Below are 18415 nucleotides of genomic sequence, written 5' to 3'. Positions count from 1 at the left end.
CATGAACTTTTTTTTTTAAAGGCAGTTAGTGCCATAAATTTCTCTAATAGAGATGCCCCACAAATTCTATGTTGTGTTTTCATTTTCATCAGTTCAAAATACATCCTAATTATTATTTTTTAAATATTTTTTAAATTTTATTTTTAAGTAATCTCTACAAACAACATGGGGCTCGAACTTACAACCCTGAGATCAAGAGTCACATGCTCTACCTACTGAGCCAGCCAGGCATCCCCCTAATTATTATTTTTTTTTAAAGATTTTATTTATTTATTCATGAGAGACAGAGAGAGAGAGAGAGGCAGAGGGAGAAGCAGGCTCCCAAGGAGCAGGGAGCCCAATGCGGGACTTGATCCCAGGACCCTGGGATCATGACCTGAGCTGAAGGCAGACGCTCAACCATCTGAGCCACCCAGGCGCCCCCCCCCCTAATTATTTTTTGATCTAGAGGTGTGTTACTCATTTTCCAAACATTTGAGGATTTTCCAAGGATCTTTCTGTTACTGGTTTCTTTTTTCTTCCTCTTTTTTTGAGAGAGAGACTGATGGTGGGGAGGGGCAGAGGGAGAGAGAGAATCTTAAGCAGACTCCACACTTAGCTCAAGCCCAATGCAGGGTTCGATCTCATGACCCGAGCTGAAATTAAAAGTCGGACGCTTAACCGACTGAGCCACCCAGGCACTCCAGAATCTTACAATAATATATTTCCATTTCTTGTCTAGCCTTTACACTATTGACATAATACATTTTACTTTTACATATGTTAACTTGAGTCCTTTTAAACTTGAGACCTGTTTTATGGTCCAGAATATGGTCTATTTTGGTAAATGTTCTCAGTGCACAAACCCGCAATACATTATCATTTTTTTAACCACAATTATTTTGTTAAAAGATGTAACTAATAAGAAAAAAAAGTATATACTTAGGTAGTTACCATTGCCAGAGCTCTTCATTCCTTTGGGATTGAAGGATAGGTCCATATTTTTACTTGGTACCATTTTCTTTTTGCCTGAAGAAATTCCTTTAACATTTTTTGTAGTGCAAGTCTGCTAGTGATGAATTCTTTCAGTTTTTATATATCTGAAGATGTCTTTATTTCACCTTTGTTTTTGAAAGATATTTTTTATGAAGTTTTCATTTGAATTCCAGTATAGTTAACATACAGTGTTATGTTAGTTTCAGGTGTACAATATAGTGATTCAACACTTCCATATATCACCCAGTGCGCATCATGACAAGTGCACTCCTTAATCCCCAGCACCTGTTTCACCCATCCCCCCCGCCTACCTCCCCTCTGGTAACAACCTGTTTGTTCTCTATAGTTAAGAGTCTGTTTCTTGCCTTCTCTCTCTCTCTGAGTCTTTTTTCCTTTGCCCATTTTTTTTTGTTTCTCAAATTCCACATGAGTGAAACATTGTATTTGTCTTTCTCTGACTTACTTTGCTTAGCATTATAGTCTCTAGCTCCATCCATGTTGTTGCAAATGGCAAGATTTCATCCTTTTTTATGGCTGAAAAATACTCCATTGTATATTTATACCACATCTTCTTTATCCATTCATCTATCAGTGGACACTTGGGCTGCTTCCATAATTTGGCTATTGTATGTTTTTGAAAGATAGTTTTGCCTAATGTTCTACATTGGGAGGTTTTCTTTCAATACTTTAAAGATATTATTTCACTGTCTTCTTACACGGGTTGTTTGGGGTGAAAATCTGATGTCATTCTTTTTTTTTTTTTTTTTTTTTAAGATTTTATTTATTTATTTGACAGAGAAAGAGCACAAGTAGGCAGAGTGGCAGGCAGAGGGAGAGGGAGAAGCAAGCTCTCTGCCGAGCAGGTAGCCGAACGTGGGGCTTGATCCCAGGACCCCAGGATCATGACCTGGGCCGAAGGCAGCTGCTTAACCAACTGAGCCACCCAGGCGCCCCAATCTGATGTCATTCTTAACTTTGTTCCTCTGTACCTTACATCTTTTAAGATTTCCTCTTTATTACTCATTTTAAGCAATTTGATTATAATGTGCCTTCATATGGTTTTTTTTTCCATGTTTCTTGTGCTTGGGGTTTATTGTGTTTCCTGGATCTGTGGGTTTATAGTCTTCATTACGTTTGGAAAACTTTCAGTCACTATTTTTTCAAATATTTTTGTCCCCTCTTCTTTTTCTTCTGGGTCTCTAATTACCCATATATTAGGCCATTTGAAATTGTCCCACAATTCACTGGTGCTCTTGTAATTTTTTTTTTGTTTCTTTCATTTTGGATAACTTCTATTCAAATGCCTTCATGTTCACATATCTTTTTTTCTGCAGTATCTAATCTGCCATTAATCTCATCCAGTGTATTTTTCATCTTGGACATTGTAGATTTCATGTCAGAAATTCAATTTGAGGCTCTTTTATACCTTCCTTGTCTCTCAACTTTTTGAACATAAGGAATACAATTATAACTGTTTTAATGTCCTCCTTAGGCCCTACATCTTTCAGTTCTGGGTCAGTTTCAGTTGATTAGAGACTGTGTTTTCCTGCCTCTTTGCATGTCTAAGTATTTATGGATCCATTTTTTTAACGGGTGCCACACATTATGAATGTTACCTTATTGAGGGCTGGATAGCTGCATTCCTATAAATCTTGAGCTTTGTTCTGTAATGAATTTACATTACTTGTCAATAATGTGATCTTCCTAAGTGTTGCTTTTATGATTTGTTAGTTAGGTCCAGAGCAGCGGGACACAAAGATGAGCAAGGCATTAGTGAAAGTGCATACATAAGCCCAGGCACTAACCAAAACCACAGGGCAAGGGGACAGTCAAAACTTGATCAGGGTGGGGGCGCCTGGGTGGCTCAGATGGTTAAGCGTCTGCCTTCGGCTCGGGTCATGATCCCAGGGTCCTGGGATCGAGCCCCGCATCTGGCTCCCTGCTCCGCGGGAGGCCTGCTTCTCCCTCTCCCACTCGCCCTGCTTGTGTTCCCTCTCTCGCTGTGTCTCTCTCTGTTAAATAAACAAATAAAATCTTAAAAAAAAAAACTTGATCAGGGTGGCAGAGTGCAGCCTCAGCTCTGCCCTGTGTCTCCCCTTCCTGAGGTTGCAGCAGCATGAAGAGAGCAGGGAGGGTTGGAGTATTCCCTGGCTAGGCCTGGGGTACCCTCATGGGATCTGAAACCTTATCCCAGGAGCAAACCAGCTTCAAACACAGACATGGAACAGATGCTGGCACAGGGCTGTCCAGGAAGAGGGCCCACCTGTCATTCCCTTATCCTTCACCCTTGTTGATCACACCAAGGCCCCGGGAAGTCATCACACTGCTCAGGGCCTCAGCTTACTCATCTGTAAATTGGGGTCACCCCACCTGACCTGCCTAGCTCAGAATGGTGTTCTGTCCTGGGATTAAGGGAGGTAAAAACATGCTGAGTTTCTGACACTGAGACCCCAGTCCTGTCTACGCACTGGCTTAGCCAGTTGACCACTAAGCCCACTCCTACAGGGCCCTCAAGATATGTGGTCAGAAGCTGTGAGGATGAGGACAGAGGTTGGATGTGTGGGCAGCCAAGGCGATCTGGATTCTAAAACCTATCATTTGATCCTAACCTGCTTGCAAGGCAGGCTCCACCGGGGAAGGTGGCCTCCTCCCTCTGCCCTCAGCTCTGATAGAAGCCTGGGATGAGGGGCGCCTGGGTGGCTCAGTTGTTGGGCGTCTGCCTTCGGCCCGGGTCATGATCCCGGGGTCCTGGGATCGAGCCCCACATCGGGCTCCCTGCTGGGCGGGAGGCCTGCTTCTCCCTCTCCCACTCTCCTTGCTTATGTTCCTGCTCTTGCTGTCTGTCAAATGAGTAAAATCTTAAAAAAAAAAAAAAAAGCAGCAGCAGCGGCCTGGGATGAGTGGTCTCCTTACTCTTCAGACTCAAAAGCCTGAGAATACCAGGAATCCACCCGGAGCCTCCAGACCCGGGCATTTCTGTCATTCCTTTCCCCTTATCTCTGATTTCCTACCAGTCAGATGATGGTGTCTGAAGGCAAGAGGCCAGAGTTCCCAACTGCCCTCTGGTTCTAGGTTGGGTCATCTCTGCATCAGACCTGCCCCAATCCAACCTCTGGAAGGGCCTGAGGAAACAGGCCAGACCAGACCAAGTGGCTCAACCATGTCCGGGCCACTGGCTGTCTTTGGCAAGAATAAGGTGATACAGGTTAGCCCCGTATCTCCAGTAGCACCCAAGGACCCTGGAGAGCCTCAGCCTGGTTCAGCTCCCACAACTTTTATGTTCTTGGGTGGCTTCCATCACCTGCCAGTCTGGAGTTTTCCTAACCGTGTGTGATTTGGAGGGAGAGGTGGCAAGATCTGGGTACAAAGCTACACACACGTATTTGAGGTAACTGTAGATTCACATGCAGTTGTAAGAAATAATAGACATCCCTTGCACGCTTTGCCTAGCTTCTCGCAATGCTAACTTTTGCACAACTATAGCAGAATATCACAACCAGGATGCTGACATTGGTAAAATCCATCGATCCATCTTCAGTGTGCCGCTGTAATGACGAGACCTCGAAAGCTTTCGAATTTACCTACTTCTCAAGTTGCTTGTGGCCCAGGGGGACTGCACCCCGCTGCACCATCTGTGCCCCCGGGAACCGGACGGAGGTTAGCGGGGGCTTTAACAGGGCGTGGTGTGTGCCAGACTCCTTATCCACGTCATCGCTTAATCCTCACAAGAGCCTGTTTCAGACTGAGGCGCAGAGAAGGGTGGAGGGTAAGTGGGTCCCAGGCCGCATGGCTGAGCAGAGGCGAACCCAGGCCTGCCTACTCTAGCTACCCTTAGAGCATAGCCCAGAGGGCCGCTGGGGCCCTAGGAGGCTTGGATGGCTCCGCAAACACTAGTGGAGTCCTTGGGGGCCCCGGGCAGGGTCCCGGTGGCGGGGAGAGCAGCCAGGCGCCGCACGCCCGGACTAAACTTCGGGGCGTGGCTTGGCCCTACACCTGGGCTCCACCCCGGAGCACGAGGAAGCCCGACGGCCCGCCGCAGCCTGCAACGGGAGCTCCCCGGCGCGAGCCCTCAGCGGGGGTCCGCCCCGGGGGACGCCGGGAAGCCGCCCCGGCCCCGCCCCGCCCTTCCCCGCGCGCTCTCCTCCCCCCGCTGCGCAGCGCTCGCCTGCCCCCTGCTGCCGCGGGGTGGACCCTGCAACCTGGGCCCTCCCCGCCTCCGCACGGCGCACCCCCCACCTCCGGATTGGCGGCTCCAGAAGTCTCCGGGCCGTCCGCCTTCCGCCACCGGATTGGCTGCGTCCCGGGACTGAGGCCCCGCCCATTTCCCCGGGTCCTTTGATCACGCGCCTGCCGACTCTTCCGGGGCCTGGGAGCCAAGCGAGGGCGTTCCTGTCCGGGCTGCAGCGGCGGGAGGTAAGGCATGATCGGGTTGGATGGGCTACAGAGCGCCGGTACGGGTCCACGTCTTGGGGTGCCGGGATTCCAGGATGCCCGGGCCCTCTGCGCAGCCCCCAGACCTCCCTCCCCCGGCCTGAGCCGCCCAGCGCCGTGGGAACTACCTCCCACTCGCCGATGCTGCTCCGCATCCTAGGAGCGGCCCGACACCCGCCCCACCTCGGCAGGTCCCCTCGACCATGGGACGGTGTGCATGCGACTGGGCAAGCTCGGTGCTTCCGCGGACACCGGGACAGGTAGTTCATACCTTGCCCTCCAATGGAGACCCAAGCGAAGCGGGGTCGGGGACCTTGGGGTCTGTGTACAGGAGCCCATCGACAGTCTTGCATCCGTCGATGGGAGCTGACCCTCTCACCTCCGCCTGTCAGCCCAGGCTAAGAGGGGAGGGACATGGGCGGAGCCCCGGGTGCGGACCAGAGGGAGGTGACATCACCTCGCAGACACAATCCAGCCCTGCCCACTTGTGTCCACCCTGGCACGAGACCAATGGGGGAGAGGCTGTCCCGGCTCTGTCTGCAGTAACACCAGGGACAAGGAGGGCACAGGGAAGGCCTATAGCCTAAAGTGTGGGGATTGGACCAGGACTGAGGCAGGCTCCTTCAGATGCTCCTACCTCACCCCCTGGGCCCCACAGTGCAGGACCCTCATATTTTTGTCAGATCTCCCCCTTTTGCTCCGCTGGATAGGTGCTGGTGGCCCAGTGTCCTAAGGGTGGGAATAGGAGCTGGGAACGTGTAGCTAAACTTTTCCCAGTTGCCATGTGCAAATGTTTGGCCAGCACCTGAGCCGGGCCCCACCCTGATTTGGGGATAGGAGCCGGGCAGGACTCGGGGCCTCCCCTTGGTGCCCTCTACACCCAGATTTCCCTGGAGTCACTGGAGGGTTAAACCTGGCACATTGACCTGGAGGATCCCTCGTCCCAGGGCCTGACCTAAGTTTTGATACACCACCAGCTCTTGGGGAGGGATCCAGAGCTTGGACGTCACCCTGGGTGAAATAGATAACCTCCCTTTCTCCTCCCCAGGGAGCCCAGTGGAGGCGCCCTCCCGAAGCACTACTGCCCATGCTGACCCCCTGGCCCGGCGGCCGCCGATGTCATGAGTAACACCACAGTGCCCAACGCCCCTCAGGCCAACAGCGACTCCATGGTGGGCTATGTGCTCGGCCCTTTCTTCCTCATCACCCTGGTTGGGGTGGTGGTGGCTGTGGTAAGGAGCCTCCACATACACACATACGCACCCACACCTCTGCTGGGGCAGGGCGGGGAGGGGGTCTCAGCTGTCCTGCTGTGAGGGGTGAAGGGGGTAGAGGTGGGTCTCCTGTGGGCCATCCTGGGCTCAGCAGCCTCCACAGCGCCATGTCTCTGTTACAGGTAATGTATGTCCAGAAGAAAAAGCGGTGAGTGTCCCTGTCCCCAGCGTTACCTCCCCTGCATTCGGCTTACCATTCTTCCCATAGGATCAGGTTCTCCACATCCACGGTTGAGATGCCCCTCGGCTTTCTCTGCACCCCACTGTTAGGTTTTCCTGCCCAAACTGGGCTTACCCACCAAAGAGGGACCCCATCTAGAACTGGGCACGGATTCTCAGAATCCTAGTGTGCCCCCAGAGGCACCTGCTGGAAGTGCCCCTGCCTTGGAGAGTAGAGACAGGGCAGTCAGGTGTTGGGAGTGGGCAGCCCCTGGGCTGAGCGCCCTCCCCTGCTCCCCAGGGCGGACCGGCTTCGCCATCACCTGCTCCCCATGTACAGCTACGACCCCGCTGAGGAGCTGCATGAGGCTGAGCAGGAGCTGCTCTCTGATGTGGGAGACCCCAAGGTGAGCACTCTGGGGGCAGGGAGACTCAGAGGGCAGTCTGCTGCTGTCTTCTCATCCGTCCTCCCCCTGAAACCCAGAGCCCGGTTCTGCCCTCAGCCCTCCCCATTTGGGCCAGGGTTAGTGGGGTGCCCCCCCGGGGGTGCTGCGGCCTCTGCCCTGGACCCCAGCCCTGTGGCACCGTTTCCTCCCCCACAGGTGGTACATGGCTGGCAGAGTGGCTACCAGCACAAGCGGATGCCCCTGCTGGATGTCAAGACCTGACCTGACCCCCTGCCCTGCTCTCCAGAACCATGGGGTCTTGGGAGTGCCCGGGGCCTGCGGCTTCCTTCCCCACTTGCACTCACCCAGCTCCCCCTGCTGGGAACTGGGTCTCCTCTCCTCCCAACCAGCCCCAGCATCTCGCCCCCCCCCCCCCCCCACCAGGCCTTCAGTCTTTGGTGGGCTGAGCCTCCCACCAGCTCCCCCGGGCTAATGAAGTTTTTCCTGCCCAGTTGGGTGGTTGGAGACATTTTCCTGGGCACCACCTTTCTCTTGAGCCTTCCCCAACCTGGCTTTGGATTTGTTTCCATGGTGACAGGGCCTAATGTATAGTATTCAGTATATATATTTTGTAAATAAACTGTTTTGTGGCTAGGGTGTGGTTGCTTTTTTCAAAAGAGGCTTAAGTTACCTTCCCTGGAGCTAATGCTTTTCCTCCCCCCTCCCCCAGCCTGAAGAGCTGGACAGAGCCCACAGGAGAATCACCCCCACCAACTAGGTCCTTGGCTTCCACCCTTACCTAACCCCAGGGACCCACCATAGAAGGACTCCGGTCCAGAAAAGGTATTTTTTTTTATTCAAGTAACTGCAAATAGGAAACCAGATGGGGGGGGCCCCAGGCTGGGACAAATAATGGCTCCCTCCTCCCCGGCAGAACAGGGGGGAGAAGGTGACCCTACACCCTCGACGGTCAATACAGGCCCCCCCCCCACTCTGCTGCAGCATCCTAGGGGCAGGGCCCCACCTTCCCTGGGACTGGGGTGGTCGGTAACCCAGCCTGCTCTGCCCGGGCCCCTTCCCCTAAGAGCCTCTCAGAGGAGGGGAACGTGGGCAGAACAGGAGGCGGCAATGAGGATGAACATTTGGCGCTGGTCGCAGCAGCAATGACGGATGTCTAAGAATGGAAACATGGAACGAAAACAACGCAACTGTCCAGAGGTAGTTTGTGAACAGAGGAAAAGATGGAACCAGAACCTTGGGGGGTGGGGAGGAGCAGAAGGGTGGGAGTGGGCAAGGCTAGCTCCTTGTTATTAGTGCCCCATGTGAGGAAAGGGGAAACTGAGGCCTAGGGTGGAAGCGGATGGGGTTGGGCAGGGGCTCCAGCCCACCTGAGGCGGCCGCCGCAAGGAACCTGGGCCTCCTGGACCTCACCTGGAGAAAGGGGGACTGCATTTCCCTCACGGCAATAGATTCCGGGGGGGGAGGGGAGGTGGGCTGGAGCCCATTCAGAGTAGGGGGCTCAGACCCCTCCTGCCTTCCTTCCTGTGCCCAAAGGGGGCCGTCCGACCTAGAGCAAGGACCAGGCAAGGGAGGAGGGAAGGAAAGTGGGTGTGCGCCGCACCTCGGGAGACACAGGCCGCTCGGGGGGCCTCCTGGGGCCGAGCGCCGCCCCCCAGTGGCCATGCCTGCTGTTGCCAGTGCTGTGGAGTGGGGCAGATCAGAATGAGACGGGGCGCGGGCCCCTTTTAAGGCCAGGGGAGCCCTCCCAGGCCCCTTAGTGGGAAGCCAGAGAGAAGAACGGGGAAGCAGAAGGGACCCCCCCAAACCAAGAGCCCAGTCAGCAGCGTCCCCACCAGAGCATGGGGACGCAGAAGGGGCAGGGTGCGGCGAGGTGGGCAGTCAGTCGGCTTTGTCTGGAAGGGCTAGTGTGCGTGTGGGTGAGGGCTCGCTGGAAACCATGGGAAACTGCTCCCCACTCGGGCCTTGGGGCCCCGCAGCGGCTGGTGTGCTGTGTAGTGTGGTCGGAGGGCGCAGGTGGGTGGCGGCGGTGCGTGGGCCTGGGGGGGGCGGGGGGAGCGGAGCGGCGCTGTCCAGTCCCGGAGGGAAACTGCTCCTCGGCGGCGAAGGAGCGGGCGGCGCGGCGCGGTCACTGCTCCTCCTCGGAGGACTCCTGCGAGATGCCCTCTTCTTCCTCCTTCTCCTGTGAGGTGGGCAGGCCAGTCAGCACGGGGGGGCGGGGGCGGCCGGCCAGGGTGGCCCCCAGCACTCCCCGGGCTCCCTGGCTCTCCAGAAGGGGGATGAGTCAGGGCTGAGTGTGTGAGTGACTCAGCAACCTCCACGGCCCAGTTTCATTCATAAAAAAGGAAGAATTTAAAGGGAGGGAAAAAAACCCCACACACATGCTGCTCTCGCCCAGAGCCAGGCCCCCTCGGCCCCAGGACCTGTGGGGGGGGGGGGGACCTGCAGAGCTCGGAGCCTCACCGGACTGGGGCAAGTGAGGAAGTCACTGGCTTTCTGTAGAGGGGGAAGGGAGAGGTGGCGGGAAGGGGCAGCTGCAGGGTGCAGTGCAGGGGGACCAGGTGGCCTTGGCCCGCAGGGGCAGCACAGGGGCTGTGGAACGAGGCCAGGGCGGGGACGAAGGGGAAGTGTGTGCCGCCGGGGCTCACTCACTGGGCGGGAATGTCCGCACACCACACGGGCCTGCGGCCCCCGTGCCAGGCACAAACTCCAAAACAACTCGCTTCCTGTTACTCACTCCTGGGGCCCTGCCAGCATCCCCTAACCCCCCTCCTCACCCTGGTGGTGGCTCAGCTCGAGGAATGAAGGCCTCAGGGAGTTCAGGGAACAGGTTGGGGGATAGAAAAGGGCCAGGAGAAACAAGGCTGGGGTGGCCTTTAACTTCAGCGTAGGCCCTAGAGGCAGCCTCCTGACTCAGCCCACCTTCCTGTTACCAGCTATTTGGGGGCTCAGAAACGGATGATGGGTCCCAGGTGAGGAGGTGCCTCCGTGTGGAATCACCTCTCAACTCCCACATGGCACTACCCACACCGCTCAGGGCCGAGCTCCTTTGCTGCCTCTTCCTCCCTACCCAAGATCATGGTGAGGACAGACCTCACCCTCTCTGCTCATGGAGCCTTCTTTCCTCATTTCAATTATGAGGGCGGGGGACGGAGACCAGATGGCCTCCAAGTCCCCCTAGAAGTTGAGTCTGTTCTAGGAGCAGAGGAAAGAGAAGGAGCCCCACCCTCTGCTAGGGCAGGGCAGGGGTCGAGTCTGGTTTGTACCTGGGACCCCTTACTTCTCATGGACACAGCCCTTTAAAAGCCCTGGGCTGGGTGCCAGGACACTGGGCCACACGCAGATCCCTTTCCCTCTCTAGACCTGGGGAGGGTGATGATGTCGCACTATTCCTGGCTCAGGTCAGACAGCCATCCTTCCCCGCTGAGCACACAGGACTCAGCATCACCCATTCTGAAACGCCCTCCCCAGCAAACCACGCCACCGCCGTCCCTTCACCTACCAGTTTTTTGGGTCTGCCCCTTGGTTTCCTCCCTGGAGTTGTGGTAGTTTTCTAGATGGCCAGAGAAAAGATCCACTAAGTCAAAAATGTCCCTGGGACAGTCTTCACCCAATGACCAGTGCCCCAGTGGGGAGGGGCAGACCTACCTACCTCTGCTCAGGGCAGCCTGGGACTCTCACCCCAGCAGGCCCACCCGACTCCAGCTGGTGATGACTGGCCAGCCACACTGCACCCCCCCCACATACACACACGCCCCCCACTCCCTCCTCCACCCATGACTCAGAGGATATGAGTCGTGTCTCAGAAAAAAATAAAATAAAAAACAAAACAACCTCTCTGAGAGGCTGCTGTCACTGGGAATCCAGCCTTCCCTGCTCATCCCCATTCCCTCGGGATCCAGGGGGACCCCGGAATGGAACATTCTCAGCGCAGGGACTGGTGGAACAGCCCCCCTTCCCTCTTCCCGATTCGCCCTTCTCTAGGCAAGGAGAGCTGCAGGACTGCTAACTTGATTTCCCCAGAAGTGAGGTTTCAGTCCTCACCCTGCCTTCCCCAATTAGCCAAGACCCACTGCCACCCATGTCAGGGAAGAGGGGGCGGGGGACAGAATCAGGACAGGCCAGTGCCCTCCCAGACCTGCCCCCAGCTGTGGCCATGGGCCGAGGGGCCATCCCCATCCTGTGTCCTCACCCGGGTCTTGGCAGCACCCTTGTTTTTGCTTCCCTTTGGTCGGCCCCGAGGTCTCTTAGGTGTTGGCACTTCGCTGGGTTCCTTCTGCAAAGATAGATGGGGTAATCAGGGACCCACAAATGCCACCTGTCCCACCCCTTTCAAAAGACACAGCTCTCTCCCTAACCCCAGCAAGACTGAAGTCAGCAAGCCAGCACCCTGACCCAGAAATCCACAGGAGCCATGGCAGGCAAGCCCTTGTGATTCAAGTTCTCACTGTGACCATCTTTTGCAAAGCCCCTCCCACACTTCCCTGTGACAACAAGAGGACAAGAAACCAGAAAAGGGAAAGGTGGCATGGGGGCAGAAAGACCCTGTTGGGCAGCTTGGCCACCGCTGGGCTCTAAGCTCTTGGGCATGACATGGGACTCGGTTTCCTCAACTGTAAACGGTGACAAGACTTAGCTCACAGGCTATCAGGAGACTAAATGAAGGGTGTGGAAGTGTCCAGCACTGGGCCAAGACACTTGCCTACACTCTCTGTGCGGGATGCCAAAGAGGAGAAAGGATACCCCGCCACACTAGAGGGAGGCCTCCAGCCTCTACCTGCAAACTAGACTCCCTCCAGGCCACCATGCCTCCCGGAGAAGGAATTACGCCTGGATGTCGGAAACCGAGATCTCTGCCGTGGTTGCCGCTAAAATTTTAATAAGCCTGACAGAATAAAAAGCTGCTGCATAATGCATAGAAGCTGGGCAGTAAAGGCATGTCAGCTACGGTTTCGGGGTGGCTGCCCAAGGGCTGTTTAGAACCATGGTCCAGTAACCCAACACCCCCTTCTCGGACACCCCTCTGTGGACCCCAGCTAACAGGCACGAGGGAGAGGCCGAGGGAACCAGACTAAGAGAATGACTTCCCTCCACACACAGTGGGCTCTGGAAGAGGCAGCTGAAGCCCACCACTCAGACTCCTCATGGCTCATGTCTCCCCGAAGTCAGTACAGACCGCGCACTCCATCCTACAGATGGGGAAGCCCGAGGCCCACCGTGCCAAGAGCAAGGACTGACCTCAATTCCTGTCCTCTTCCCCGGGAAAGGGAAGTAAGCTGGGCCTCACCAGCCGCCGCCCCTCTGAGAGAATCCAAGATGTCCACCGCATGATAGGTGGCCCCCACAGCCTGACTGGCCAGGTTCCCTAGTGTGCCCCATGCCCCAGAGTGCCAGCTAACCTAACCCCATGGGACCACAGCGGGGGATGGCACCAGGGTTCGAGGATCACTCTCTCGCCAACTTGCCCACATTTTTAAGTTCTCGGGCTTCCATTTCCTTTTACAGAGCCGGAGCGGAGCCTGGCCCAGGGCCACACGAAGTGAGGCCCCCGGACAGGTGCCGGCCCAGGAGCTTTCTGTTATGGTCCTGGGATGAGGAAATCCAGAAACTGACAGTTAAGTATTTAGAAATGTTTATGGTTAATGGACAGAGTAGTATGTGCAATGAGTCTAAGGATTAGAAACCGGAACTTATATGTATACGCGACTCATCTTTACCACGTTTTTATAAAGGCACTGGTCCATGACAGCCTGGAAGTAAAGGGTGGGTAGTTACCAGGGTGTGAGCCCCGGCCGTGTGACCACGAGGTCACTTCTGGCTTGGATGGTCTGGCATGGGCTCAGGGCTTCCAGCCCCCCGCTTCTCTCCTGGGGTCTCAGGAGCTGACCAGGGTCGGCATGTGCTGCGTGTGTTTGGGGGACACACACACATACACACACACAGCAACGATTCTGCAGCCCTCTGCTCGTTTTCACTTGCTGAGACACCTGGCACCTCCCTAACCCAAAGGGGTAAACCGAGGCAAAGGTTCGGACACCCACCTGACTCCCTACCAGCGCCGTCCCGGGACTCACCGGAGGCTGCTTGCGCGGCCTGCCCCGCCCCCGCTTCTCAGTGCCGTCCTTTTCCTGCTTGGAGGCCAAGGGCTGGCTGGACTTCGAGCTCGACTCGCTCATCTTCCCTTCTCTCTGGAGCAGGTGGAGGAGCGATGGCTGGGATGCTGGGAAGCAGGAGAAGTTGTTTTAAATGCAAGACCTTGCTTTGTCCACCTCTACCCTCTTCACCATTCCCACCGTCAAGGGGCACTGTGGGACCCTGCCTGCTCCTGGGGATACTTGAGATTCCTGCCCTGCTGAGGATCTGGGGATGGAGCAGGGTCTGCCCGGGCCCAGCATGCTGCTAAAGGGTGGGGCTGGGCCGTTGGCCCTAATCAGCTCCTTATCTCCTGCTCAGAAGGGTGCTTTGTTGTCCTGCCACCCCCACAGGGCACAGGCCCAAGAGGCAGAGCCAGCTCAGATGTGCTTCTGTGGGTGAGGCCACCTGGACAAAGGTATAGATGGGGGGGCCTCTCACTGCCCTGGGGCCCCTCACTGCCTCGGGGTCCCTCTCTCTAGTCAGCTGCCCTTTCCCTTAAGAGAAAACCCAGCCTGAGCAGCTCGCAGGCAACAAGGGAGGAAAGGTTAGCAGAGGGAATAAGCCCTGGACATCCGGCCGCCATGGGCACCAGCCCCCGGCCCATCTGGCCAACAGTGATGCGTATCCGCCATGGCCCAAGCCTCATGCCCAAATGCTACAGGGCCAACCTTGACGCTCCACACCAATGACCTGGCCCGGGTTGGTGCCCATCCCACCAGTTAGCTCTCCTCTCCGCTCTCTCCCTGGGGTAGAGCTTTGGGGATTCAAGGCTGGCAATAGTTTTGGGAAGGGGGAAGATGGTTGAAATTGTAGTGGAGGGAGGAAAACAAACCCAAAGCTGAAAGGTGGGTCTCCCCTTTCCCCTACCCCACCCACCACCTGGGGTCAAATGAGATCTTCCCCTTTAGTGCCTGCTTTCAGGAGGGACAGAATTTCTCCACTGAAATCCTTCTAACAGATGCTAGCTGCCCTCCCCTACCTGGCAGGGCTGGTCCTCAAAGCTTCTTGGTTCTTTTCTAGCATCTTCCCTCTTCTTAAAGGCTGTTTTGAGTTTAATCAGCCCCGCTAATTTTGAGTTTACCTAAAACCTCCCACTGCAAGGAGCACCTGGCACCCCATATTTGGGAGCCTCTTCCAGAAGCTTAAAAGACAGTGACGGTCTTCCCCCCACCCGGTCCAATCCCCCTTTGTCTTCCCAGTTGCAGAGCCACAAGACCTGAGAGACCCATGGCTCCACACCTCCCTGGTAACCAATCCCTGGTTGCTCTTGGGAAAGGGTGGGCCCAAGCGGCTTCACTTCTAAAAGACCTTCAATCTGTAAAATGGGGGTAAGGCTAAGACATCTCCCTCAACCACCTTTCCACACTGATGCCAAGGATCAAACCAGTTCATAGTGAAAATATGTCCACAACAGGAAGTCCTCACTCCAATCAAAATGAGAACTAGAACGTTCGAAAATGACTTTTCTTTCCCCTTTTCAGATTTTCAGACAATTTCCAATTTTAACTCAGCGAGAGGAAAAAAAAGTTTGTTTTTTGTTTTTTTTTTCCAAACTTGTGACTTTTGGAGGGCTCGAGGCCCTCAGCCTCAAGCATCAAGATTCTCCAGACGGCGAGACTTTGTCTGGTAACGATTCTATTTTACAATATTTCAGAGTTGAAGACCCTTTTGAACAAGGTGGTTGGTGATTTACCCTGCCCCGTCATTAGTGGCTCGGCCTGCTCTGTAATTACAGGCAGTGATTAGAATCTTCTATTACACCACAGGTTCCCGTTCAAACTAAACATCAAAATTAATCAGCCGAAATGAGTGCTGACCTCACATGAGGTCTGCTGAAGGCCCCCTCACAGAGGGGGTTCCAGCTGGGCCAAGCTAGCCCCTAATCCCAGAGAGCCTGGCCCAGCATGCCTGGGAATCCTGGTGGGTCTCCGGGAAAGTTCTTGCATCATCTGGAGCTTCCCCCCACCTCTTACTACTGGGAACCCTTTAATTCACTCTCCGACCCCCCTTTCATCCAGGCCTCCAGGAACGGAGTGAAGGCCTGAGGCCCTCTCTGGTGAGACCAACAAATGCTTGTCTCTTCCACCTGTTTCTGAGTATCAGAGGCCTGGCTAGGCGAAGCCATGTTTAGGGCCCGACCTGAATCCTTGTTTGTAATAAGCCCTTCTGGGCCTCAAGCTTGTCCCCTCCGTACACCGTGCATGCAATGTGTATTCCTCAAATGCTTAGGGAGTCCACGAGAACGACCCTAGGAAATCATCATGGTGCTTCCTTGTTTTCCGGAAAAAAGTAGCCCAGAGAGGCCTGATAAGTTGCCCAAGGTCACACAGCAAGTAGGCGAGCAGGATAGCGTAAATTACTGGCGACCCCTCTAGCCCGCCACTTTCCTTAACCGCCGGGAGCCTGGTTAAGTGCCTGTCGCCCCCTGCTCCAGACCGGCCCCAGGGTGACTCTGCAAGTGTCTGCGCCGGGCCGTTGCAGGGCGGCCGGCGGGACTAGGGGCCAGAGCGCGCGGGGGGAGGGGCACGGGCTGCTCTTGCAGGCGCGGGAAACTGGTGCACCCCGACCGCATGCACCGCCACGCGGGTGCACCCGGCCCCACTTCCTGCCAGAGGGGGCACCCAAGCCCGCCTTGGGGCAGGAAACCTGGCGCGCGCGGGCGCGGGGTAGAGGAAGAAAGCCACCTCCCTCCGCGCCCTCCCCGCAAAATAAAGCCCCAGAAAAAAAAAAAATTGAAACGGGGAGTCAAAAAAGGGACTAGTTCCAACAGAGCCCTGCAAAGCAGAGAAACCTGTTTGTGGGGGCGGAGGGCAGGCCCGGCCCTGGGGGCTGAAGAGGCGCGGGCCGGGCCAGAGGTGGGGTCGGGGTGAAGCCCCAAACCCAGGCCCGCGATTCGGCCTCATCTGCGTAGGGGGGACACCGGGAAAAAGGCCGAGCGGGAACAGGGCCGAATTGTGGGGTTCCTGCCCATCCCCCTCACTTCTAGAACTTCCCCAGGCTGGGGGGCGCCGGCCCCCCACTCGCCAGCTGCGCCGCAGCCTGTTCCTCTCCCCGCCGCCCCCCCACAGCCCGGGCCCCTGCTCGGGCTCGGGCTCGGGCTCCGGCGGGAGCGGCGGCCGCGCGAGGTGCACCGGGCTCCGCCGGGTGCACAACTCGCGCTCGCCGCAGCCGCGCGCCCCCTCCCCCACCGCGCGCCTTTCCCGGGTCCCCGCCCCCCCGCAGGGCGCCCGCGGCGCGGGGGAAGGGGTGCGGGCGCCCTCCCCGCGCCGCCGGGCCCCGCCACCCGCCCCCGCGCCGCGCGGCCCTCCCCCGCCGGCGGCTCGCGCAGCCCCGGCCTGGGAATAAAGCCGGAGGCGCGCGCTGCAGCCCTGGGCGGCTTGCAGGAGGGGCGGCGTGCAGGCGGGGGCGCGGGCGCCCCCCTCCGCCGCCGCCGCCGCGGGCCCCGGGGACGACTCACCGCGAGCTCGGCCGCCGGCCTGCGGTGCGCGCTCCGGGCTGCCGGGAGCGACGGTGCTGGGCGCTGAGGACCGGCCTGGCTCCGCCGCCGCTGGTAGCAAATGCGGATCTGAAACCAGGAGAGAGAGCAGAGGCGCTCAGAGACCGCCGCCGCCGCGTGCTCGCCGCCCAGGCCCCCGCGGGGTATTTATCTGTCACATCCAGGCGGGGGGACAAAAATATTCACCCTCCCCCGAAGGATGGCGAGGGGCAGGAAGCTAGGCACGGCCCGTGCGCGGCCTCAAGAAATAAATAATTTAATTAAATGGTAGATATAAAAAAAAAGAAGCCACCGGAGGGGCCGCGAACTCACGCCTTCTTGGAGCCGCGCCAGCGCCAGAAATAGCCCGGGCTCGGAGTCCCAATTAGAGGAGCGCAGCCCCGGCTCAGGGGAGCTTAAAAAGAGCGACCCAGGGGCAGAGGGGACGGGCCCGCCCGCGCCAGCCGTGTCACTGTGGGGGCGGGGCCATGCAAATGAGCCCGGGGATTTAAAAGGGCGGCCGCCCGCCAGCCGCCGCCGCCGCGCGGGTGGGTGCTGACTACGGGGAGGGGCGTGCGGGACCGGGTGCCTGGGGGCGGGTGCGCGGGAGGCCTGGGCTGGGAACCCGAGGCGACGGCCCACTCCCCACTGTCCCGGGCCGGGAGACATGGGAAGGTGCACAGAGGGGGAGCACCGGGGAGCTTTTCGCGGAGGATGGGGAGGGGAGGATATCCTTACAGCCTGCAACGGAAGGGGGGGTCCCCGGGAGAGTCACCTCTAGGGGCCTTCCGGGCGTATGGGTTTGACGCCCGCGGAGCGCGTTGGATGTGGGCGGGCGTTCGTGCCTGCGGGGTCCGCGCGGGCGGGAGGGGGTGGAGAGAGAGGCGCCTGTGAGAATTCCGCGGCCTACCCGCCGCCCCCTGCGCCCAGCTAGGCGGCTCGTAGATTTCCCCTGGGCGGACAGGTGTCAGCATGTGCATTTCAGTGCCAGCCTGCGTGTGGCTGACTGGTGAAATACAAGTCTTGTGAAATTCAAACGTGAAACTTGTGAAATCCAGAGTTTTCGCTCACTAATGGCCGCGAGTGAGCCGTAGTCAAGGTGCAGCCTCCAAGCGAAACAAACGATTGGCTCGCTTGCAGGTAAACCTGAGGGTGGATTCATTCCTATAGGTGACCTGGATGGTGTCTTGGGAGATGCCTTCCCACTTTGTGCCCTGGCCCTCTTCGCTGTGACTTTTAAGAAAAATAAGAAAGCGTGAGCCATTGGTCGCCTGGAAGCACTTTGAGGGCAGGGACTGGTCTACGCAAGCCATACCCGCCACGCCTGGCCCGCCCGGCGCCTGGCGCAACAAAGACTTGTTGCACGAATGAGAAGGAAGCCAAAGTGGAAAGATGGCGGGGAGGGCGGTGGGAGAAGAAAGGGGGCTGTCTAGAGCGGCGCGCCCTGCAGGCCGGGCCCGGGGCCTTTTCGGGCGCACCTCCCCGCCCCTGGTCCCCGAGGCGGCCTTCCACACCTCCCGTGATGCAGGGAAATGCAATGCGGCCCAGTGACACACGGCTGT

General features: G+C 57.1%; 2 protein-coding genes across 7 annotated transcripts; one reads left to right on the top strand and one right to left on the bottom strand.

The window, feature by feature from the left end:
• The first annotated feature begins 5149 nt into the window (after positions 1–5149).
• Positions 5150–13318, top strand: SMIM29 (small integral membrane protein 29). Of its 5 annotated transcripts, none has more exons than XR_004676550.1 (6): positions 5150–5388; positions 6455–6638; positions 6803–6828; positions 7180–7246; positions 7956–8068; positions 12749–13318. XR_004676550.1 is itself a non-coding variant. In XM_034990628.1 (5 exons), exons 2-5 carry the CDS (start codon positions 6528–6530, stop codon positions 7505–7507), a joined length of 270 nt encoding a protein of 89 aa, XP_034846519.1. In that variant the 5' UTR covers positions 5171–5388; positions 6455–6527; the 3' UTR covers positions 7508–7879. The 5 variants fall into 5 exon arrangements, 3 of the variants coding, with proteins under 3 accessions (XP_034846519.1, XP_034846517.1, XP_034846518.1); XR_004676549.1 differs by having other exon boundaries at positions 5174–5388; positions 7141–7246; XM_034990628.1 differs by lacking the exons at positions 7956–8068; positions 12749–13318 and adding an exon at positions 7442–7879 and having other exon boundaries at positions 5171–5388.
• Positions 8065–17297, bottom strand: HMGA1 (high mobility group AT-hook 1). 2 transcript variants are annotated; one of them, XM_034990624.1, is made up of 6 exons: positions 17187–17297; positions 16836–16943; positions 13285–13463; positions 11436–11519; positions 10746–10796; positions 8065–9425 (listed from the first exon to the last, which is right to left on the bottom strand). In XM_034990624.1, exons 3-6 carry the CDS (start codon positions 13417–13419, stop codon positions 9372–9374), a joined length of 324 nt encoding a protein of 107 aa, XP_034846515.1. In that variant the 5' UTR covers positions 13420–13463; positions 16836–16943; positions 17187–17297; the 3' UTR covers positions 8065–9371. The 2 variants fall into 2 exon arrangements, with proteins under 2 accessions (XP_034846515.1, XP_034846516.1); XM_034990625.1 differs by having other exon boundaries at positions 13318–13463.
• Positions 17298–18415: the final 1118 nt, after the last annotated feature.

This window comes from Mirounga leonina, unplaced genomic scaffold, assembly GCF_011800145.1.
Source record: "Mirounga leonina isolate KUSES-001 unplaced genomic scaffold, KU_Mleo_1.0 Mir_53, whole genome shotgun sequence".
NCBI lineage: Eukaryota > Metazoa > Chordata > Mammalia > Carnivora > Phocidae > Mirounga > Mirounga leonina.
This window is presented reverse-complemented; position numbering and strand designations above follow the sequence as displayed.

Coding starts and splice junctions, on each gene's coding strand:
- HMGA1 (XM_034990624.1), bottom strand. CDS start 13,419: ATGAGCGAGTCGAGCTCGAAGTCCAGCCAGCCCTTGGCCTCCAAGCAG. Junction 11,520..13,284: donor CGGCGCTGGTAGGGAGTCAG/GTGGGTGTCCGA, acceptor CTATCTTTGCAG/AAGGAACCCAGCGAAGTGCC. Junction 10,797..11,435: donor AGGGTGCTGCCAAGACCCGG/GTGAGGACACAG, acceptor CTGGCCATCTAG/AAAACTACCACAACTCCAGG.
- SMIM29 (XM_034990626.1), top strand. CDS start 6,528: ATGAGTAACACCACAGTGCCCAACGCCCCTCAGGCCAACAGCGACTCC. Junction 6,829..7,140: donor TATGTCCAGAAGAAAAAGCG/GTGAGTGTCCCT, acceptor CCTGCTCCCCAG/GGCGGACCGGCTTCGCCATC. Junction 7,247..7,441: donor CTGATGTGGGAGACCCCAAG/GTGAGCACTCTG, acceptor CCTCCCCCACAG/GTGGTACATGGCTGGCAGAG.